At 43.2% G+C, this 24,956-nt stretch overlaps 1 protein-coding gene across 14 annotated transcripts in view; it reads left to right on the forward strand.

Annotated features, from left to right (window-relative positions):
- Positions 1–23,977, forward strand: part of CADPS (calcium dependent secretion activator) — a 519,824-nt gene extending 495,847 nt beyond the window's left edge. For all 14 annotated transcript variants that reach the window (XM_051851514.3, XM_051851515.3, XM_089305485.1 and 11 more), the window contains 2 exons: positions 19,354–19,458; positions 22,762–23,977. In XM_051851514.3, the coding sequence (XP_051707474.1) occupies positions 19,354–19,458; positions 22,762–22,941 (285 nt within the window). In that variant the 3' untranslated portion in view covers positions 22,942–23,977. The remainder of the gene's footprint in view (positions 1–19,353; positions 19,459–22,761) is intronic.
- Positions 23,978–24,956: the final 979 nt, after the last annotated feature.

The following is a 24,956-nucleotide window of genomic DNA, read 5'->3' on the forward strand; positions in this document are numbered from 1 at the left end:
TGTTAAACAGGTTATTTCTTTGTAATCTTTGCAGCCCCAAGGAGTGGGCACTTTCACCATCTCAATTTCCCAGTTATTGAGGCTGAGGGGAGGTCATATTGATTGGGAGCTTTCGATATAATGGGTCCTATTCTAGGCACTTAAATATCATAATGCTTGTCATTCTTCTGACTTCCTTGTAGGTCAGTTTTTACAGATGCAGAGCTAAGAACAGGAAGCCTATACTATTCAAATATGTTCTCCCCACCCCCAGAAGTCCCTACTCTACCAAGTACTCTGTGTCCCAAATTCATCCATCCGAGTTCTCACTGTGACAGTCACTGTTGCCCACATGGAACCACAGCAGTATAGCAGGCAGAAATGACAACAGCATGATCCTCTGGGGAGAATATAGCTCGTTAGTCACAGCTTGTCCACTAGCAGTGATGGGGGGTGAGGGGATGTATCACTAGTGAGAGAGACCTCTTCATGGGCAGACCCCCTGAATGTGAGGACATTGTTCCTGGACTGCAGTTACGTGAGCAGCAGCAGAACCAAGACTTAAAGATGGGTGATACCAGAAAGCGCTACTGGAGTCCACCCCAGGGTGAAACCTGCCTCTCATCACGGTAGGAGCTCTTACATACCATATGTGCTGCCAACCCACCGCTACCTAGGCCCAACAAAGGGGGGGCTTTCAGCCTTCAGTCTGTACCTCCCTCTGTGTTCTGTCTGAGCTCTTTCATCCCATAAGAATGAAGTTCGGTGGTTTACTTGGGGGACAGAAATGACGGTAACACAACACCATTACATCCCAGACAGTTGATAAATGGTTTACGGTAGCAGCTTAAGTTCCTTAAGCAAAGCTTGACACAGTGGTGTTATTAAATAACAATGCCCTGGATTTTCCTATGAGGCCCTGTTGACTCTTTTAACCTACCCATATGACCAAGTTTTCAATGGTACTATGCGGTTTCACAGATCAGCAGTACTTTACAGGGGGAGAAAAAGTAATCCAAAGTTACAGAATTACATGGTTATACAATCTGTGCATAATACAAATGAGTTGCAACTAAATCATTACGTGGTCATTATCCAATAATGTCGACGATGGCAGCAGTGTGAAAACTTGTGATCAGGTGTCACCAAAGTCCTTCCTTGATTTATTCCCGCTCAAAGCTTGCAATAAACAGTGTGACAAGGTAATGAAAGGGGAAGGAAGGAAGGAAGGAAGGAAGGAAGGAAGGAAGGAAGGAAGGAAGGAAGGAAGGAAGGAAGGAAGGAAGGAAGAGAGGGAGGCAGGGAGGGAGGGAGGCAGGCAGGGAGGCAGAGAAGCTAGAGAGAGAGAGACAGAGACAGACAGAGAGACAGAGAGACAGAGAGACAGAGTTCTTGCAGCTTTAAGAGCTTACCAGATAGAGTGTCAGCTATTAGCCAACTCTTGAAAGTGGCAGATCTTTCGGCCAGCAGAAAGTGGTCTGTATGTATTGTTTCCAAAGAGTTTGTTTATTCAAAATATGTCTGATTGGGGCATTGAGTTTTCTAAGCGAGTGGGGGCTCAGGGGCAGTGGCTGAGGTCAGCACTGTGCACCGTTTCAGGACCCTCACTCCTCCCTCTCGTTTTCTGAACACCACCCAACAGTGGTGACGGAGGCCTGGCGGAGCACGGATGTGGCTGCAAGAGAAGTCTTTCAAAGCTCGGCACTTGGCTGACACAGCATTAGAGAAATGCAGGCCTGTTTGCATTTATTGATACACATTAGAAATAAATTTGGGCGTTCAGCTTAAAGAACTCGCTGAGGACACCATGCACAAAGAAATGCTATTATGTATTTAGCGCAGTCTTTGTAAAGCTTGGCCAGGCGAGGAGGTTTATCAAAAGAAATATGTAAATAATACAACCTGCTTTACAAAGGGAAAGAAAGTAAGATTAATCCAAGACATCCGTGCTGCAATACTATTTTCTGTGCTCAGCTTTTCTTTTTATCGCTTGAAATGCGCGCAGCCTAACAGTCCGGTACAGACAATAGCTCAAACACTCAAAAACAAAACCCAGACCCTGGGCATCCCTCAGTCTCCCCTGAAACAACTCCAGATAAGTCCTTGGCCTCGCACACAATATTATTATTAAATCTAACATTGTCATAGCCAAATCCTTGGCTTGGGCAAAGTCCCTTCCTTCTCCCCCTCCTTTTAGGGGGGAATGGGGGAAAATGTTGGGAGGGGCGGGGGAACCAAGCCAATCAAAGTTAAAATAAAGTCTCTTTCTAGCAAGACTACTGTCTATAACATGTTGTTCCTTATAGAAAGTGGGATATGGTGGCATTTGCTTGATTAACTTGCTCGACAAAAGTGACAGCTGCTGTGGGTGCATGCGGATAAGCTGCACGGCGCAGTTCCGCCTTTGTACATCTGTCAGCAAAAAGGGAAGAATAAAGAGTGAAAAGAGACAAATTGGTCCCAAAAGACACTCCATTCAACTTAGGAGGTTTGCCCCATTCAGGCGCTCGCTGTGCGCCTCAAGTACTGAGAGCTTATTCAATTTCATTCACTCTTTCGAATGAACCCACAAGTGTTTAATTTCTTATTCTGTCGCCTTTAAAAAAAGGGGGGAGGGAGGGAGGGACTGTGGACCAAAAGCATTGCCCGCTAGGCAGGGTGATCCGGGCTGCACATGTGAACTCTCGGCTGATTTCTGGTTTAGCAGTCTGTGCTCAGGCCATAGGCCCATCGCACTGCTTCCATGGGTGAGCTGTCACAGATCTCTTAGCTCTGGGCTGGTGGAAACCAGAATCATCTGTAGATTTTGAGAGCACGCAGTGAGGCTGAATGTGTACCTTATAGAGGACGGTGGTCTGAGATCTGTGCCTTTGACAGAGATAGGATAGCTGACTCTCCAGGGTAAGGTTTGGGTAAGTGATAGGGCAAATGTGTGGGTTTTTGTTTTTTTTTTCTCTCTCTCTCTCCCAAAAAGAGGGAAAAAAAAAAATCAGAGTTGAACGCAGTGAGAAGTAGCGAGAGGGGAATATGGTTTCCTGAGATTAAAAATAAAACAAGAGAAAGGGCGCCACTGGAGGCAGAGCCCAGCTGTACACGGTAAAAACACATGTTAGCTTTTCAGAAGCAATGCTTTGTCTTCTCCTCCTCCTCCTCCTCCCTGAGTGCCAGGCACCAGAACTTGTTTTCTGGCCTTCTAGAAATGGCCATGCTGTTGCCAGCCACATGTCTGCCCGCAGGACTTTCACCTGCCTCGCGTCTACCTGAGCTGCCGCACCCTGCCGGGAGGGACTGTGCCATATTTGCCCCTGCGTCATAGCACTTTGCCCTGTCTTCTGAAACCCAACACTGCTTCCAGCACCTGGACCACCATCTGAGGAGCGTCCCTGCCCCCAAGACTTCTTGGTTAACTGTTTTGTTTCGTTTTGTTCTGTCTTGTTTTGTTTTTATTTTGGAAACCACTTGGTGCCCTCTGTGGCTCCTAAAGAGATCATGCCCTCCGCTTATGAGAATTCATTCCCCAAGAGCTCATGGTCACTCATTTGATACAGATCTGGTTTTGAAACTGCTTGGAAAACCTTAGGAAGGTGTTCTGGATCCAGTGATGAGGGTTGGATTTTGAGGTCTTTGAATTCTGGGGCTTGGGGGAGCGCCTTCTCAGTGGTAGAGGAGTTCGTTTTCATCACTGGTTTGGAAACTAGCTTTGTGCTTGGTCGTCCCATATTTACCTATTCACCTGAAACTTTTCCATGCAATAGCACTGAAAACATGTGAATATACAGACTGTTTTTTTTTTTTTTTACATATCTGAGAGTGATGATTAAAACCACCTCAGTTGGGAAGGTAATGTGAATTTTCCTAACTAACAACTTGGACATTGACTCGCAAAACTCTGATGATTCATGACTACAGAAAGTTTAATATGTGCAAATTATGAAATTAGCCCTAATGTGATTAGCCAACCCTGTTTTAAAAAGACAAAGTTGGCACTCGGCTTTATCTTTCCGTTCTGTACACGAGTTACCATCCTTATTTTAGAGTATGATTTCTATAATCATTTCTATATGGTATGCAAATTTCCTTTTCAGTTGCTTACGTCAATCTGCTTGCGAATTAATGCAGTTAACTCTAAATGCAGTTTCCATACCTAAGAAGCGATCAGGGGAGTGGGCAGATGCTGTTCATGAATAATCTGAATTCCGTCCATACACTGGATCCTTCTACTTCTTAAGCCCTTGTATGCACATCAGAGAATAGTTTTCAGATAAATTATTCACCCTTCTCACATGGATAATCAGTGGTAGGATGTACCACCAAAACCAGAATTTTGTTTTTGACATAATTGAGCTTTCAGTGACTGAGGTGACTTGAAAGTGTGAATTTAGATTGTAACTACACATTTTCTCAGAACAGTAGGTTCCTTTGAGAGGACAGAGGCTAAAGCATAGGGGTCCATTTTCTCAATGCACAGGGAGGCCTACAACTAAATCCCCAACATATCCAGAGAAAAATAGGGCCCAGAAAAAAGGTATTGTTCACAGTGGTCAGTTTGTTAATGCCCAAACTGCACACCTGCTTGGGAGACCCAGGTGGCTGACAAGTGCTGGTTAGAAGTTGATTGGGACTTAATCACGTTGGGCTCATTATTTATGTCTCTTGGAGAAAGAAATGGTATGAGCTGAGAAATTCTAGGTACATAAGAGAGCTGTTCCTTCTCTCTTCAGTATCACAGTCTAGTTGCCAAACGCGAGGCATTGGCCTCGGACACTTGGTACAGTCAGGATCTTGTCTATTAAACTGACATCAGAGACTGGAGTTTGTTCTGATTTTGCTGGGTTGCTGGGCTAGGTCCTGCTGGTCATCCAGGGAGTCTTAGAACAGCTGGTGCCTGGCCCATGTTCTGTCTGTAGTTCAAGGTATGACCACTGGTTACATTTTCATTCAATTACTTAGCTACCCAGCGGTCTCAGAAGTCATGTTGTGTACAGGCAAGCACGGATCTGATTTGGGTATCTAAATTGAGTTCTTTCTTTCTGGGCAGCAGGACTCTGGAGCCCAGTCAAAAGAGAGAGGTGGGGGAAGGTGGATTTTGCTGTTTGGGTACCTTGAGTTCAAAGGTAAAAGGATTCTGAAGATTTTTGCTTCACTTCTCACTTAACTTGGTATGCAAAATGGCATTGAGGTCATCAAAAAAAAATATTTAGAGAACCCGTGAGTTTGGGGATCTTTGTGGGTCAGAAGTAAGACAACTATAATAAAGATGAAAAGTAAATTTTTTACCTATAGCTTATCCCATTTCCTTTTCTCCCTTCTCAAAGAGGATGACTTTCTATAAATGCTATATCTATAAAAATATAAAATGGGACTTAGAAAGTCACTATGTCTTCAGCTTTTGAGAATTGAATTTAATCCATCTAAACTGCCTAGAACATGGCCTGACGCAAGTAGTACTCACCAAATGTTTGCTGTCATTGTTTTTATTATACTCACTGTTAATTATTATCACTATAGAACTTGTTTCCAAAGCAAGTTCTATGGAACATAAATATCCTGAAAGACGTAAATAGATGGCTCATGAAAAGTAGCTGTCAGATACATTTGGAAAAACAGAGTTAAACGGGTTTCTTTACTACAGAATTTCTCAGAGCATTTGTAATGTGAAAGTAATGCAATTAATCTGAATCACCAATAGTACCCAGACAGAGCTCCCAGTATGCATATATGTATATGCATATGTACTCAGGTATGCACAGTTCCTTGGCCTAGGGAAGCTAGAGAAGTGTATGCGAATGATACTTTTATTTCCTTCTAAAAACTTACAGTTCCCTAGCTCAGGGTAGTCATTTTGTCCTGTCTGTGCATAAATCCAGTAGTGATAAAGTTGCATCCGTTTTCCAAGGTTCCTCCCCGCAGACGTTGCACACAGTAGCAAGAGCATCAAGCAGGCAACATGACTTTGCCTGCAGCTGGGAGGCTGCTGCCCTTTGATGCACACATGTTCTGTTCTTGTGCCTGGGCACCGTTCTTTGTCTTCATAATGTTTTGGAAGGCGTCCCACAGCCTCAAGTCCATAAGGTTGAGAACCACCTTGGATTCCAAAGGTGAAAGGCCCTTACTCAAATTTTCAAAACAAGTTCTTAACCTAGACAAAGAGAGGAGCAGCTTCTGTTTGGAGCTTTCCAGTCCAAGTCTATGTCACCGTTTCAATAAAGGAAAAGACACCAACTCTTTGGATTGGTTCAGCTGGGCTGGGAGCCCAGTGATAAGAGGTCAGTGGTGTGAGTTACTATGGTAATTGAGTAGTATCAGCAATAGTTTTGCTCTCATGAGCCTTAAAGCACATAATAATAGGCAAACAACAGTGGTTAAAGCAAGCAGGTAGGATTACTATGTTCTTTTGTCAGAAGTATATAATGTCTTGTAGTCAGTTTTAAAGACTTCTCAACCCCCAAATCCACCCTCCTGTCACCTGCTGAGTAATTTTGTATGCTTAATCTCCTGCCCTGAACTCCGAGTTCTCTGCTAATTTGAGGCAAATGGGTGTTTCTGACATTAAATAGGGCAGCAAGGAAGCTCTGACCTAGAAAACCTGCATTCTGTGGCTCTGAGAAAAATATTCTTTCAACAATTTTGTTAAGACTCTTTTGAATGATGAGAGAAAGGGGGGGAAAAATAGCTTTCGCTGAGATGGAAGGTTGCAGCCTCCCGAGGAAGGGTTTTTGTTTTTTTTTTTTTTCCAGAACAAGAAAAAAGGAAAGAAAGAAGAAAGAAAGAGAAACTTGCAGAGCATCCCCACTCCCAACTTCCCCCATAAAACTTGTCACATCGCATTGCCATCCGCTACCCCAACAATAATCACTCCGTGCCTATTGCTAATTGCAAGCACAGCTGAGGCCCAGCGGGGGGCCCTTGCACAGTCTCAGGCCTTTATACGAGGCTCAATCTGTTGTATGGCACTTGTTCACACACAAAAAAACTACCAGCAAAGGCAGAAAGAGGCAGAGTCACAGGTTTCTTGTAATCCCTCTGCCTCCCCGCTGACAGCCCAGCCCTAGAAGCATTCCTGGTTTTGTCCTCCTCTTTACAAAATCTGAAGTGACCTTAAGCTACTAGCATGTCAGCTTTTGAATGTCGAGTTGCCGGCTTCTTCAGGTGCATTAAGGAGCAAGGGGGGCTACATCTGGCTGCTGCGTGTCTGTTTGCAGCACCCCTGGGGCGAGCTGTGGCTTCCTGTAACATGTAAAATATGAGTGTGAACTCAGGGTTCATGGCAAGGAACAGGAGGTCAGGCCTCCATTCAGTTCTAAGTAAAGAAACTGGGGGTTTGCAGATGTTTTTCTCTATGTGTAATGACACCACCCCCTCCCCAGCCACCGAGCCACCGAGCGCCGTTTTTTGATAAAATGTGCCACAATCAGTGTGCTACTTGCAGATTTATTCATATCAATTTTTGCAATTTATATATTCAGAGACAAGATTGCTATTTCGGCAACTTTATGTTGGATGTCGTACGTTTGTGTCTAGAGAAAGAGGGAAAGACAGAAGTATGGGGCGGGAAGGGTGGGCAGAGAAAGAAAGGAAATTAAGTCTGTCCCTGGGGCCACCGGCTGGGGTGTTGTCAAGGAGACAGAGCGTCACATGGGAGGGTTTGTGTCCCCCTGGTGCCCAGCGGTCACTTCCCACCCTGCCTTGAAGCTGGGACATCTATTTCTTTGGGCCTACATGAAGGACCATTAGTGGCTACTGGGAGTGTGACAGAGAGACTTGGTTGGGGGGTGCAGAGACAGGCAACAGTTCCCCGCACTGGACAACACCTGGCCACTTGAAGAGAGGCCTTTGCCAGCTTCCCTGGAGATTAAGAACAGGGACACCCAAGGAGATCCTTGGTGTGACCCCCATGTGGGCCGGGAGAGGATGGAGTTGGCGCCAGCCCTTCCTTTCCACCCTCTCCGATGAGTAGGGAGTTAATGGTTCTGTGAAATTCTTGCTCGCAGATATTTCTGTTCCCAACCCAAAGCCTCACGCTGTATTTTCACGGAAGGAAGACATTGGTGGAGCGAACGTGGAGATTAATCCTCTGGGGCCTGGGGAATAAACGCTCCTCAGTAGGGCAGTGTTAATTGCCAAGCTTGGTGCAAAGATCATTTTGAGGCATTTAAGAAATACATGATTTTTATTAGTATAACTGTTCCACGTAGGAGTTATTTCTCAGCAAAGGGCAAAAGCTTTGCCTGCCTCGCATTATTAGCCTAATGCTACTTAATTGTTTCCTAAAATAAGGGCTTCCTGAACACACATTCCAAACCCTAGCAAGTCTGTTGTGGTGAGAGCGATTCTGGATGCGAACCTGCCTGCCCTTTTGGGCAGTCGAGGTCTGAGAGCTGTTTGAGCAGATCTGTGCTTGGAAAATTGGGGTAGGGGAGGCCTGTGGTACAGGCACAGGGGAGTCTCTCGGCAAACATACGTGGTGACATAGCACGCCGTGTAAAATACACAGCTTTTTTTTTTTGTTGTGTGGACCCAGCCCTCCACTGAGGCTTCTCTTGTCCCATCTCTGGCCTTTGTTTAATTCTGTTTCACAGATTTGGAAATGCTTGCCCCACGAGATGTTTTACACACACCCAGTAAATGACTGAGCAAATACTACCAGATTTGTTCTTTGTTCTTCACTGTCTCAAAACTCGGCCTGGAGGTACTGTCTCAGTCCCGGGATTAAATGAAGTGCCCCCATTCAGCTGGCAAAGAGTTTTCTTTTTCTCTTTTTCCTTTTGTAAAGCATCTTTGGGTGTCCCAGATCAGAGTATATACACTGCCATGTATCTTGAGGATTTTAAGGAAAGTTTCCCTTTCAGTGTGGGAAGTGATTTTTATTTCTCATCTTTTTTACAAACGATAGTACTTGTAAAAGCACATAGCAGGATGTACTGTCACAATCATTTGTGAGTGTGCACTTCGGTAGTACTAAGTAGATTCACAACGTTGTTTAGCCAGTCTCCAGCACGCTTTTCATCTTGTAAAACTGAAACTCTGTGCCCCATTTCCTCATCCTCTGAGCTCCTGGCAACCACAAGGCGACTTTATGTTCCCAGAATTTGTGCTAGATGGTTTGTGTAAGTGAAATCATACAGTATTTGTCTTTTTGCCATCGGTTTATTCCGCTTAGCCTAATATCCGCAGGGTCATCTGTTGTAGCTGATGGCAGGATTTCCTTTATTTTTTAAGACAATACTATTCCGTTATGTGCATGTTAATAATTATCTGTATGTATATTCAAGTGTTGCTTTCCCCTTTGTCCACTGACAGACGTTTGGGTTGCTTCCGTTTCTGACTAATGCTGCTCTGAAGATGGGTTTGCAAATATCTCTTTGAGAGTCTGCCCGGTGTTTTTGCAACTGTACCTGAAAGTAGAATTGCTAGACTGCCCAGTTTTTTTTTTTTTAACAAGATTTTAGCTCTTTATTATAAGCAGATACAACAGCAAACAAGTATTTCCAATAATTACTATTAGGATTGTCCATATTTCTGTAATAGCACTTATTTCAGTTATGGAAATTGTGGCATAGCAGTATTTGCATTTGACTTGACATAGGTTTTATAACTGAAAATCACATTAGTGCCTCTGCTTTCCCACTGTATACCTTCCCGTGTGTAAGTACGTATCCCCAGGTTGATATTTGGCTTGGTTTTTTCATTCAAGTATGGTAAATTATTTCCAGCAATATCATGATTCTTAAGGGGAATACCCTTTCATAGGCCGTACCACTCCTCCAAGGTGCCCACCCACCTCAATGAGACGTGGAGTCAGGAATAATAAAAGGGGATTTTGTAACTTATTGGGTTTTATGTAATCTGATTGAACCAGAAAAAGATTCATTAACACTCTGGCTAGGGGTAGCTTCTATAGCTTACTGAGGCTACCAGCAGGTTAACTTTAAAAAAAATTTTTTTTAAAAAACAGAGTGTCTAGAAAGAAACCCTTGTATAACCCATAAAAGCTAAGTTCTGGGTTAAATTCTGTTGCTCGATGGACTTTCAGCAAGGATCCCGGAGGGCTCTTACCTCTCCTAGGATTTTCCCCTGTGCAGATAATATCGATAGGACTTACTTGGATTAGAAGACTTCAGTGCGTTATGTCAGAAATTCATTCAGATTCATCATTTTCATCATTTGTTTGAAATGCTAAGGAATAACTGACTGTAGGTGAGTAGATATTTATGTATATATTTCTCCATGTTTTAGATTTAGAGAGTTGTAATTTGATCTTGAACAGATAGCTGCTTATTTTAATAAAAGAATGTTACAGTACTGTCTAGATCCTTTCCAACGGAGTAAAAATAATATTGTATCTGAATGCTAAATTTCATATCCATGCTCCTCTAGAGGAAGCAAAAATTTTAAGCAGTAACAATTTGAGTCTTTTGTGTATTTGTTTTGCACTAAGTGTATCCCATCCTCTTGAGAAGAGGCTAAAGGTCAAAGAGTAGCTGAATTCTCTCAGCACCAGGTTGTGGGTAGCTGTGTTCACCGGAGCTTCGATTCAGCAAGATGTCAGGTTCTTCCATTGGCAAGTCTTGGGAGATGCGATCCAGACATCAGCATACAAGCACCTTGAAGAGCCACAGCCCAGCCCTTTGTTAAGACTTCAGTGAGATGGGTTATTCGGCATCCCAGGAATCGCAGATATTAAACAAGAAGCCACCCTCAACTAGAAAGGACTTTTGAGACAGCCAGGAAGGTCATTCTGATGACCTGGTTCCTCTGATTCTGGAGTCTGTTTATGGCTCTGTGCTTTGCACTCCGTGTCCTGAAGTTGTGACTGGAAAATACCTATTTGTAAAAACAGTTATTTTGGAGGCTCCATTCCTGACAGCAACACTCACGTCAGGCAAATGATCACACCATTCTACAGTGAGCCCGTTGGGAGAGCATTCAGATGATTTGCCCTTTCAGAGATGTTTGTCCAGTCTTGGGGAACTCTCGCAAATCCCTGGAAGTTGCTAGGACCTGCGTGCCATGCTTTAGTGCTTTGCCCACTTAGCATAGACGGCTCCAACATACCAGGGCTTCTTCCCTGAATCTTTGATTGGAACGCACAACACAACCAGACCCCTGGCGATCGTTAGACCTACGTCACCCATGTGGCTGTGGGATTGTGGCTTAGGTTAATGGAGCTGCGCGTGCTTTGGTAGAAGTGTAAAGAAACCCTGAAAGATGATTTTCTCAGGTTCTAAAATTACCCCGATTGTGAGGAAGAAATTGAAATCTTCAAACGTAAAATATTTCATTACAGTATTTCATTACAGCCATTTAAATAGGTTGTGGGAATTTGTGTTTTCTTCTAACTAGTAACACTCCACTTTTGTCACCACCAACCACGTGAAGAACTTAGTCGCCTGGTGTGGGTAAAGTATTATCTTCCAAACTGAGCCCTTGCCAGCATGTGGAATGTCAGTTATTTCTTCAGCAGACTCTCCAGGCAAGATGCTGAGCCTGTTTCTCTACTGTGTGGCTGTGTTGGGTTGGGGGAAGGGTGCTTTCCAGTGAGAAAGTAGAAGTCCTGCAGCATTCACTTTGTCCCTTCAGCCCAAAGGTGCACATCAGGTATGAAGCAGTTGGCCACTGACCTGTGCGATCAGACGTCTTTAGATGAATGGCAGCTGCTCAGAAAATGTTGTGCGATCCAGCATGGCTCACACCTGGGCCACGTGATTTCCTCTGTGTGAAGCAACCTGGGAGGGCATAGCTCAGATGATAATGGCCAACACTCAGTATGAGCTCGCTGCAGAAAGTTCATGGGAATCAGAGTTAAAAGGTAACTCTGTTTTGGTCCACAAATGTCTGAAATCCATAGTGTTTTTACCCTATGCATTTTCCAGGTACATTTTTGCAGACCACCCTCAATCTGTGCCTGGCACAGCTATAAGCATTCATTTAATCCCCCACAACAACCCTGAGTAGTCCTTATCATTAATCCATTTACCAGATGAGGAAACTGAGGCACAGAGTGAGTAAGGCATTTGTCAAGATTCAGACCCAGGAGTTCTGGATCAATGCGTTCTCCTTAGCCACCAGGTTTTATCTTCTCTCAGACTCTGGAGCCCTTGCTCCATATCTTAGCAGCTGCAAAACTTCTTTACCTCTCTGAGGCTCGGTTTCTTCATCTGGAAAATGAAACTATGGATGATAATAAAGATTCCATGGCTGTGCTGTTTAGAGTTTGCCCATGAGCTGCCCTGGAGCTTAGTCTTTTGCCTTCCTGGTATACATGAATTGAGCATGATAGTTTCCAAGGAAATGCATAGTTAGAAATGAACTTACAATAGAAGTCAACTCCTGGTGAATATTGGCTATCAGTTTAGGCAGGGGATGTATTGGACTGAGACACAACTTTTTCATCAAAGAAAAGTGTGTGGAAATCTGTGTTTGTGCATAATGAGGTATTGGTTATTAGGTCAAATACTGTAACTTTTCAAGGAGCTTATTTTAATGCCATTAAGCTAAGTATTACCTTCAGTTATAGGCATGTTTTCTTGAGTATATATGTGTGTGTTTTGCTAAAAGTGATATAGTACAATTTGCATGATATACAAGGGAACTCCAAAAAGTTCATGGAAAATTGATTTAAAAGAAAAGTTTCTTTTGTTTTTGTTTCATTAAGATGTTTTAAGCAGCCACCACCTGCAGCACCAATATCCCATACGGGTTCCAGTTGAAGTCCCTCCTTAACATGGGTTCCAGGCACTTGAGCCATCTTCCACTGCCTTCCTTGGTGAATTAGCAGGAAGCTGGATCAGAAGAACAACCAGGGCTTAAAGTAGCACATGTGTATGGAATGCCAGTGTAGAAAGCAGCATTTTAACCCACTACACCACAACACTAGCCCTAAGAAGTGTATTTTGATGCAAAAAAAATTGAAATCCATACATAATTTTTCACAATATACATTTTCCATTAACTTCTTGAAGACCCCTCATACTTCAGTAAAGTTTCTCTTTAAAGAAAAAGTCACACAAGAGAAACCACGTTTTTGGCTACACTGTTTCACTATTTTTACTAGATTTGTGACTTTGCCTAAAATTGTTTCTCTTCATGTGCCTCCTGATAACTTCTTTACTTTCACAACAGGTTAATTTTCCCCTTGCTATTAAAAGACTGCTATTTTGCTTTTCTTGTTCACTAGACATTTGAAAATTTGTGATATATAGTTTTTCAGGACTGAAATTTTGATCAGTGTTACAACTTTTCTATCTCTAAAACTCTGAAAAAATTCATTGTGTTGAAGGCAACTTTTCTAATTGTGTTTTTCCTTGAAGGCAAGTTGCCCACACTGAGAACTTGATCCTGCTGAGTTACCAATCCAAACTAAGAGGAAGTAGGACTAAAGGAAAGAAGAAAAGAGATGGCAGTTGTGGCTCAGAAATGGCATCCCTCATCCCTCTCCAACTTTTTCTGATCATTTCCCTTACGAGTCTACAGTGATTGCAGAGGGTGCACAGCAGGGAGCAGGGAGCTCTGACCTAGAGATTAAGACACTTGCATCCCATATTAGAGTACCTAGGTTCGGTTTCTTGCTCTGGCTCCTGACTCCGGCTTCCTGTAAACCTAGACCCTTGGAGGCAGCAGTGATGTCTCAAGTAATTGGGACCCTTCACCTGTGTAAGAGACTTGGAGTTCTCAGCTCCAGTCCCAGCCTAGCCGTATTAAGTTTTAGGGGGTGAACCACTGGGTGGAAATTCTCTCTTGCTCAAACTCTCGCTCTCTAGTTAAAACTGGGTGGGAGGTGGGGAGAAGGAGCATGGTTATCTCTCATCTCTCAATTCTTTTAGGCTATTGAGTGACTTTCCATGGGAATGTCCCTGACTCCCCACACTCTATTTAGCAACCGTCTATGCTTATGAAACACAGAATCATCTCAACTTGGAGCCATGCCCAGGCCTGAGGGAAACAGGTTCAACAGCATGGACCTACCCACACACAGCCTCCTTCCGTGGCTTTAGGCCTGGATGAGCATACATTCTAGATGCCCAGAACTTGAGTTTCTGTATAACCAGGTCATTCTTTTTTTAAAGCTTTGAGCTGAATGCAAGCAGTTCATACAGATTTAGTGGCAAATGATCAACTCGAAACCTACCCTGCCACTTACTTGTTGTGTGAGCCTGGGCTGCTTTTGTAACCTATCCATGCCATTTTCTCTCATCTACAAAATCAATTTACTAATAGTATCAATCTCCACATAGTTCAATTCAGTGATTAAATTGTATAGTATTTGTAATATGTTTTTGCACAGTGCCTGTATACCATAGGGGCTTGATGGTCAAAGAATATGTAGCTATTTTTTGTTTATTGAACTCACAAGTGTGCATGGGATTATCTATTAGGGATATTGTATAAAATAATAATCACTTTGTTGAAAACAGTAGACTGTACAATCATACAGAAGGTCTGATCTGATGGGGTTTGAATAAGTTAAGGGGATAAATCACCTTTGTGATCAGTGAATGTGGAAATACTGGTGAATGGTTCTCTTTTTTGCTTATATTCCTTTTCATTGCCACTCACACATGACACTGGCTTGTTCTGAAAACAAAATGTACCATTAACAGTAGTATCTCTAGGATATCAAATTAACATCAAGATGTTGGGGTTGGAGGTTGGTAATTACATTTAGTAAATGTAGAGGTCATGATGGCATGACTGCACTTGCAGTCACTGTAGCAATGCTCTAGATTGCTATTTAAGGATTATCCAAATCTAAGTCTATGTAGTTTAAAATGTGCTTTATATACCCAAGGTGATTTTATAGGTCTGGGAGACAACCTACCATGGAATGACTAGTAGGTGTAATTACATTGCTAAGAGGGTATTTGGCCTAGTGATTACTCTTTTTGTGGGGATGCCTGCATCCCACATTGGAGTTCCTAGATTCAAGTCCCAGCTCTGTTCCTGATTCCAGCTCTTGGCTAATGTGCATGTTTGGAAGCAGCAGGAAATGGCTCAAATAATTGGATCCCTGCCACATGCTTGGGAGACCTGGATTGAGTCTCCTATTCCTAGTTTTGGTCTGATCCAGTCCTGGCTATTGTGGACATTTGGTGAGTGAGTGAGCCAGTGGATAGTATTGAGCTCGCTCGCTCACTCTCTCTCTTTCTCTCTCTCTCTCTCTGCTTTTCCCTCTTTCTCTTTCAAATTAATTTTTAAAATAAAGAGCTGGTTCTATGTCCTCTAAGACTTGTGCATACAATTCCAAAGAGATGCCAATAGAGACAGTTTCCTCCACTACCACTTGGCTTTCCTTGGTAACTTGATCTCCTTCCTCTCTTGTTCTTTTGGAGAAAGATAGAGAAGGAGAGAGAGAGAGAGAGAAAGAGAGAGAGAGAGGGATAAAAGAAAAAAAGAAAAGAAGATGGATGGTGGTGGAGTGGGGGGAGGTGGTGCAGCAGCAGTGGTATGGTTGCAGCAACAGAGGTGATGGCAGTGGTAATGATGGTGCAGGTGGTTAACAGCTGTTGAGCACTTGTTACATGCCAAGTATTCTGATGGATGCTTTGCTAGCATTATTTCATTTACTCACCCAAAAAAGCCTTTGAGATAGCCTCTGAAAGGTTGATTAATCCCCATTTTCTGATCAAGAAACTGAGTCTGTGAGAATGTAAGTAACTTGCCCCAGGTCACAAACTCAGGTATGTCTTAGGGCCTGTGTTTTCAACCACTACATCGTGGACAGAGAGCAGAAGGAACTAAATGGCAAAGTTTGAGACCAGCCTTCTGGCTGCTTTGCAACAGAACCTCAGATCCTTTTGTGGATGCTAGAGAAGTCCTCAGCCCTCATCCCGCTGCCCATAGCTGGGATGGGCGTCCTTTTGGGTCCCAAGTCCAAGATCTTCACAGAACTCTCTCCAAAGGGCATATTTTAAAAGAGCCCAGGCTACTGAGGATGTCATTTCTTTAATGCATCTTTAGAAGAAAACGAAGTTTTAAATTAATATACCTGAGTTAAAGAGATTGAGCCAAGTAATCCTGACTATACTTAAACACTGAGTGTATCTATCGACAGACCACAGTTCTTATTTCTACAGATTTAGAGTACATGTTCCCAAAAATGTAATGCCCAGGTGTTAGGAGAGCTCTGGAAATGGCATATCTGAACCAAAGAGAAAACAAAATGGGAGAAGTTAAAATGTTTTATTAATTTCCTCTTTTGAAGAATCACAACAAATCTGCTGCATTAGCATCCGTCTCAAGTGAAGCAAACCTGATTAATAAGCGCAGTGAGCACCACGAGCAAGAGCAGGAACAACCCAGACATGCTGTAACGTGTTGATCGATGTCTAAAGACAGCTTTCTGGGAGGGAAAAAGCCCTGGCGGGTGGCATTCGCCAAGTTCCATGGCATAAAATAAACCCACTATGGCCTGTTTCTATCGGTCTGACAGCCCTGAATGTATAGTTAGGAAGAGCTTTCCAAGGTCCACTCTCCTGCCCAGCACACCACTGTATCCCCATAGGGAGCAGCAATGGCAGACAATGAGCTAATCCACCCCAGGGGCTGTCCTGGAGAGCTGCCCCTCTGGACTCACTGTGTGACCTTGGGAAAGTCCTCCACCTCTCAGAGTTCCCTTACTTCCACCTCCACCAAGGAGGATGTGGAAGATCCCTCTCACCTCTCACACTTTAAAGTTCTAGAAGGCAGTGTCTCCTGCTGTCTCTGACATCCAAATGCCTTTAAGCGCCTTTCTGCAAAACCAAGTTAGTGCTGTGCTGCATCCAAGAGTGCCTCCAATTTCATCTACTGAGCATAAGGTTTGGAAAGGAGCGACTTACTCCCTTTTGCCTCTTTAAATGTGTAGCCAATGGGGCATCATACATTTTTTACACTTCTTTTGCTAGATGTGAGATCCAGGAGGAAAAGCATGGATGTTCCAGGGTTTTCTTGTTCTCCTGGGGTGGGAATCTGTATGCGATGCACTGATCCATTGCTGTATGCATTTCCTACCCAGCCCCCCTTCAGCAGCACAAGAAAAGTGTTGATAGCATTCCACCTTTTTATTTTTATTTTTATTTTTATTCACTATCCAAAATCCATTTACAAGTATGGGAAATGCTTACATATAATGAAGGGGGGAGGTGCTTTTTTTTTTTTTCCTGAAAGGTGGCACGTCTCTCAGCAGAGAGAAAAAGGCATGTTGCACAAGGCTTGCTGGCAGTGATAGAAGCCAGCGCCGGTTTGCCTGTTGTCACAGCCAAAGCAAAATGCCACCTCTGCCTAGAAGCCAGAGTGCCCCATTCCTCTTTTGTGTCCCTGAGATGTACCCATCCTGAGGCTCTGGGCTTCTGGGTTTGGCCAGGAGGGTACCAGGGTTGCTTGAAGGTCATCCTCCAACCCCTAAAGGCCAGTGGCAAGGGGCGGTTGCTCATGGATCTCAAGATAGGTTTTTGAGTCCCCAGATTGCAGATGAGATACAGCCAGTAAATGTGGGATTCAAGGCCTGGGGTGAGCACAGAGGGTTCCCAGTTGCCAAGAATGAGGTAGAGCTGCAGAAATACCAGGGACCCTGGGATATTCCTGGCCCTGAACCCCTTGAGAACAAACCCAGATGCAGTGGCAGTAAAAGCTCCAGAATCCCAAGGCAGCAGGTGCCAAAACCACAACATTCCCCCCACCAACAACCACTACCCAAAAAAATAATAATTTTCAATAAAATGTTCTCACCCCTAGAGGGGAAAACCTGTCCATGCCTGAGGCGATTTGACCCCTACACATACCCTCCCTTCACGGAGCGAAGTGCAAATCTCAAGGGAAAAAAAAAAATCCCTACCCCCAACCCCGCCTGCTCCCTGGGGAGGGACAGAAGGTTCCTAAAACTGACAGTTTCGCCTCCCTGATCTTTAAAAGAGCAGAAGTTGGCTGTGAGGCTGCAGTGCTGCCTCGACTAGGGTAGTGTGGTCTCTGTTGCGGCTGGGCTCCAAGGAGAGCCACAGTTGGCTCTGCTGGGGAAGGAGCCTCAAAATGAGAGATTGCAAAGGAGGGCTTCTGCACGCCATGGCTGAGACTGTGTCGTTTCTTGCAAGGTGGAACTTGGCAGTTCTACCTTGCAAGTAAAAACCCAAATTAATTTTTTTTATAAGAAATTAAGTCAGAAACAAGGCTTCAGAAAAACTGTGAGTGTTAGGCATAAACTGATTTTGGATGATCTTTAGGTGAGAAAGGGTGGAGTCACCATCAGAAACATGTTTTTATTTATGCTTTTCAAATCCCCACTGGTGTGCTATGTGTGTGTGCGCGTGTGTGCATGTGTGCGTGTGTGTATTGGTTAGCATGAGAGGATGCATCATTTCAATTCTCTAACCACTCTTTTTTTTTTGGCATCTTTTCTGTGCACAGTTCATATAGAGGCCCTATAAATAAATATATAGGTCCATCCACACCTTTTCATTTTATTTGTAAATTGTTTGATATACGCGGCAGAGCGTAATGAAACCTGGTGAAGTTTAAAAGATTAGATTTTTTTTTCATACTGACACTTCATAACACTGTTCATATGTCTCCGAGTGAGATTTATGAATATATGAGCAGTACTGAAAAATTATACTGCACCAGAGACTTCCTGCACCACAGGGGTGGCAGTCTACAGTGACACAGCTTCAAGCATTTTTCACAGACAAGAAGCAAATTTTAACCCCCTTAAGGGAAAGTATGATTTCAACAGCTTGAAATGAGCTCATTTGTAGATGGTTTTTTTTTCTCTCATCGCCGATAATTTTTTGGTGTTAAGATTAAAACAGATTGCACAGCCAACGTAAGGACACATGCGCTGCCCGAAGACGTTTGGCCATTAAAGAGAAACCTGCACTCCCTATCTTTATCAGGAATGTCCCCAGTGGGTAAATGAAGGTAAACTTCCCCCTAAATTCCTAAGGGTTCAACCTGATTCCCAGAACTGTGCTTAGTAGACCAGGTCTGGAGCTCTCATGAGGTAAGTGGCTTGGGACATCATTTACATTGATGGAAAAGTCCCCATCTCCCTGGGCACGAGAGACAACGGTGTTAGGAAATCAGCACTATGTTGAATCTCAAATTCAAGAGCAGATGAACCAACTACAAGAAAGAATCAGAAGAGCAAGAGATGGTCTCCACGGATTGACTGGGTACAGAATGATCTAGTGGACAAGGTCTCTGTTAGATTTAAAGTCCAAACGGATCTCTTTTAGACTAATGCAGTCCCTGAGATTGTGTGTGCGTTAATGTCCCTTGATCTCTGTGCCCTCCGGTTCTCTTTAACTGTTTTGTGTCCTCTCACAATGCAGAAGGCCTCTTCCCTCTCTGCCCTACTAACGCTCCATGATGTGTTGGCTGGAGAACTTTTGTCTCTTTTTTCAGCAATGGTACAACAGCTCCATGAACGTGATCTGCACCTGGTTGACGGATCGGATGGACTTACAGCTTCACATTTATCAGTTGAAAACACTAATTAGGATGGTGAAGGTAAAAGAAAATAGAATTATTATTCTGTGCAAATAGCTTACTGAAAGGCATTTCATTGGCAAGCTGCAGAACTTCCTGAACATAAATATTGGTTTGTGTATCAAACAAGATGATCTCTAAAAGAGTATCTCATACAAGAAAACCTATGAAATCATTTCGCGATGCGTGGTAAATTTATTACTCCAGCATCAAAGGAAAATTTAATGAAAAGCAAATGGGTACCACGATCCGGGTTGGAAACATACCTTATGTATTTGTTGTGCAAAAAAAACACAGAGGCCATCACACCCCTTGCGTTAGACATTGAGAAGCTGGCTTTTGGTGCCGTGATTCTCATCACATCAGCTACCAATTTCACGTATGGCTTAATTAAATCAAATTCTGCCACCATTAATTTCATAGAAATATTTACCTCCAGCTATTTCTAAGTGTGTCCTGTGATCATTGTCAGGATGCAAGTCTATATTGTCCTCATGGTTGATTGAAGTATTTGCTCTCACAATGCGTGTATACAATCAAAGGATCACAAAGGTGACATAACATACCCTGAAAGTACCTTTTTTCCCTGTGCTTGTGTGTGTGCCTTGGACTCACGATAATTATTTCAGTGTGAAATCTGAGTGGTTTACATGAAATAATAAGATCACAGAAGGGGGTAAATACGTTTTTGATCATTTCAGTTTCCATTTGATGCTTCACCATAGAGGATTTTAAAATATTTGTGGGCCAAAAAAAAAAAAAATCTCAGTGCGGGCACAAAGCCTCCTTTAAAATATTTTAATAAACAGAGCTGAATTGCTATTTTTTAGCACTTTGCCAAAACTCTCCCCCACAACCACTCCAGCCACCCCCCCACCCACTCTGATTTAGTTTCTCTTGGATTAGCACTGTTTCTCTCAAGGTGCTCCTCTACCCCGGTGCTAACTTAAAACCAATTACTGTTCCGTCGTGTGTAATTAAGGAGAATTATTATCATCTGCATTTGATCTCACAATACGTCTGCCCAGGGAGGGTTACAGACAGCAGCCTGCTGCAGCTCTCAAAAAGGAAACATATGTACTCAAACAGGGGCTCCATGGAATTTTCAGGGTTTTTTTTTTTTTTTTTACTTTGGTTCCTCAAGCAAGCTCACTAGCCATGGCCTGACAACTTGAATCCCACTTTTCTGGGTAGGCATATGCTTTGGGGGAAATTCTCTGTTTGATCCTTACTGAGAAGACACGAAAAGAAGACATAATTTTAATATTTCCAAATTATCTTCTCATTACTGCTATTTCCAGATCTATGTTGTGAATAGCATTACTTTTTTTTTTTTTTTAAGAAAAAAGTCAGCGAGATGATTTAATCTTAGGCTTCTGCCAAAAGCCGGGGGGGCGGGGGGGCAGGGGACAACAAAAATGAAAAAAAAAAACAACCACAAATGTGAACCACAAAGAGGGGACACAGAAATGCCACTTCCAAATGAACCCCTTCACTTTTACTAAAAGCCAGCCCGGCCGAATCAACAGCACAACACAGAGGAACGAAGCAGAATTCACCTGCTCTTTACCAACAACTTAACTCAGAAGTCTCCTTTTCCACGGCACATTTCCAGAGATAATTGGCATTCACTCATTCATTATTCAGCCAGCATTTGTTCATCCACCCAACACAGAGAAAATGTTAGGTGAGCCCCTCTACTTATTTGTGACCAAGTAGCAGATTCAAAAATGACCAGATATGGTCCCCGCCCTAGGACTCTGAGAGTCTTGTGGGGACACACACTGCTCTGGAATGTAAATGAAGGGGAGAATTCTCCAGTACTTGTTACCACTCTTTGTGCCATCGTATTCCAGCAATGATTACCTAATTCTAAGAGGCAACAGAATCAGTAACTGAAAAGCGGACAAAAATCCAAGTTAGTGGTCCAGACTGCGATCTCTGCTATGCCTAGTATTTACCCAGCCCCTTCCCTTTCCCTGTCCAGGTGACACCGGTTCAGGTAGCCTCGTAGCATCTTCCTCCTCCTCGGAAAAGCTTGCAGCTAGACCCCTAATTTGGGCTGAGCTTACAATTCAGTGTCTAAACCACGTTACTTTGAAGAGGGAAAGGAGGCTTTGTGAATAACCATGTGGGTGGGGACAGACAGCATAAACTGGGGAGAGGGGACATGTGGTCATCCCATCCACAGTCTTACATGCCGGATCATCACTAATCAGACTGCATTCGGCACTTAAGGCTACTGTCATTATAACATGCAGCCTTCGCAGGGAGCTGACCCTGTGATCGTTAACACTATGACTGCATTTGGTGCATTATTAGAAACAAATAAAAGGGGGACTGGCATGAAAGTATGTTACTATTCCCTCTCTTGCTCCGTTAGCAAATTTCTCCTATCAGTAAGAGAAACAGCAGAAGCAGTAGCTGAAATGATATGCAGTGTGATGAGAAGAGTTGTAGATAGAGACCTTTGTATAAAAAAAAAAGAACTAGGAAGTAGACAACAGCCAGATGCTTCTGGTCATGTTCAATTAACACGGAGGGATTTCTAGAAAAACAGTCCTTGGGATACCTACGGAAATCTGAGAGAAATCGCCCGAAGGAACAAAGAAAGAACTTGTGGTATAGTAATACCAAACCATTGTTCTTGAAAAAGAGCCAACTTTCTTCCCTGAGAGCATGAAGTTGTGAACGGAATAGATACAGTTCTTTCCCAAGGAGATGAGAAATGAGTCACATGCCTGCAACATATTGATGAGGCATTAGCGCAACATCTTTCCCATAATTGTTGCTGCCCGTAATGGGTCTCATATACCAACATACATATGTCTATCTTGTGCATGAGACGGGGGGGATGTGGCTCATGCAATTAACGAGATGCAAAAATACTAAAGGCCAGACTGTAATAGAAATCACAAAATACCATCATCACTTGATCCATTATTTATAAATTATAGCCCCTTTCACTGTCTATCATTTTATATTATACTAACCTAAGCGAGAAAAAACAGACCCCGAAAAAAAGGAACCAAAACAATTATGGAACATTTCCCTTTGTGGAACTGAATAAACACAAGCTTATGTTCTTTGCTTTGTCTCATCTAATACAGTTTATCCTGTCACGATTTCTCATTTTCTGTCATTCAATGAATCTCGGCTTTTAGTACGAGTGAAATCTGAGCGTGGTGGCTCACGTGTCACAATGCATGGCGTGTGACACTCTACCGCGAGTCCAAGCTCTTACGCCCTCACCTGCTTTGTGCCCCTTCTCTCCCTGCATGGACACGAGAACTCCCTTACCACTGCCATCTTTTCCCTCCTTAGAAAACCTATAGAGACTTCCGGTTGCAAGGGGTCCTGGACTCCACCTTAAACAGCAAGACCTACGAAACCATCCGGAACCGTCTCACTGTGGAAGAAGCCACCGCATCAGTGAGCGAGGGTGGAGGCCTGCAGGGGATCAGCATGAAGGACAGCGATGAGGAAGACGAAGAAGACGATTAGCCCGTCGGTCCCACAGTCCACGAGAATAGAGTCCTGTAATCAATGCATGTCCTTAGTCTGTTAGCTAACCCCATTAGGGAATTTTCTGTCAACTCTCATGACCATGAAGCATTCACCAATACAATTGTCATCTTAGCTATGTGGTCCCAAGAGTAGCAAATGACCTTTGACTCCCTGAGTTCCTGATTCCGTGTCTCTATGTTTACAAGCAATATGAAGCACCATTCTTTAAATACTGTTCCTGGAGAATACATAGGCCAGCTGCTAGGTGTGTCCCTGTTATCAGCAGTTGAAGCTTCATTCATATACCTCGTGTGCACTGATGGTCAGTGGATCTGAGGATGAGGACACCAGGCACTTCTTTGCTTCCCGTCTGTGGATGAGTTATTTCAATGAGTACATAAGTAAAGTCATTAAGGCACATAGATTTGCTTTGTGTTTTGGAAAAAAAAAAAAAAAAGGCAAGGCTCCGGCAGCAAACTTTTAGTTCTTTCTGTTCCCTTAAAATTAAAAAATGGACCCCTTGTGTCCTTGTTAATCCATCCTTTGACTTCTCTATTTAGTTAGCCACGAAGACTATGTACCAGTGGATTGGTTCTCCTAATTGCCACGGGAAGGGAGCGATCCTATCGTGGCCTAACATCAAGCACAGTTCTGAGCAACTGTCTTCTGTCAAAGTTTATCCTATTTAATGTTTCATTTTGCTTTTATGTTTCAATAACTGTGTATGTTAAAAAATGGAATATTTAAATTACAATCCTAGACTATAAATGTGTTTATAATAAGATACGGATATTTCCTTCAGTAGACTGTAACCATAATTTAAATTATTTTGGTCCACACTGTTTTTTATATCTGTCATGTACATTGCATTTTGATCTGTCACTGCACGACCCCGGGGTCAGATGCAGAGCTAGTTCTTTTCCGTGTAAAGTCGTGGATCCATCTTGCTTTTGCCTTATATAAAGCCTACAGTTATGAAAGTGTGGAAAACTGTGGCTCCTCAATAAACAACAGTTCAAATGTCCTAAGAATACCCGTCTGAGTCTGTTTTCTTCTGTCTCCTTCAAAAGCCAGAACTGAAATACAGAAGCCAGAAGAGGTAGGAGAATGGAGGGCTGGGTGGGGGGCATTGTCTGGGAGGGTTCTTTGAGCTGTCGGAGTGGTCGCTGTCAAACACCGATGGGGTCTGCCTGAAATTCCCTGAATTCCGACTTCACTCATTCAGAATCTGTGGGCATTTGGACATGTTGGGCAGATTATGCTTGCCTTATAGGATAAATAAGGGTTTGCTAAGCAAGTGAGTAGTGTAAACGAGAGAAATGTTTCTCCTGTACGAAGAGAAGGCCAACAAACTGTTTTTAAGCACCACTTTAACAGCAGTGTTTGCATTCAAACAAAGTGTGTGCCAATTATATATGATTCTTATATATTTGTTAAAGCATTTTACAAGATTCTCTAAGCTATGGAGGACTCCGCTCCGTCCCCAGTCACTGTTGGCTGGGTAATCACCTAGGCTTATAAGAAATAGGACATCTTGCAGCCTCGCCTGCTTTGTGTGTATCTCTCAGTAACCCATGGTGACCCTCCTTTGGTGCTGCCGGAGACTACTTTTCCAACAGAACCTGGGAAAATGGTCACCAGTTGTCCAAAAAAATCCACCCCTCTAGAGAGTGTGTCCCACTGGGTTTAATCCTGGAGTTGCAAGTGCAACTCAACAGTGTTTAGTGAGTTTAAAGCAGAACTGCCATTTATTAAGCAACTATTTTATGCTAGGTGTTCTGTCTGTATTTCCTCATTTAAATCTCACACAACCGTAAGCGGAGAAGATTGTTATTATCTCCATTGTAAATGAAGAAATTAAGGTCAAAGTTTAAGCTAACTTGCCCAGTGGTGGCCAAGCCCCATGCAGAAGCATTAACCCAGAGATACTAGCACAGAACTAGTAACACAAATGGTGGGGCTAAATCATTCAGGTAAGAAAAATAAGTTGTTTCATAGCTTGGAGTTAAATC

This window comes from Oryctolagus cuniculus, chromosome 10 (genome assembly GCF_051225735.1).
Source record: "Oryctolagus cuniculus isolate XC-2025 breed Fujian yellow rabbit chromosome 10, ASM5122573v1, whole genome shotgun sequence".
In the NCBI taxonomy this organism is placed as follows: Eukaryota; Metazoa; Chordata; class Mammalia; order Lagomorpha; family Leporidae; genus Oryctolagus; species Oryctolagus cuniculus.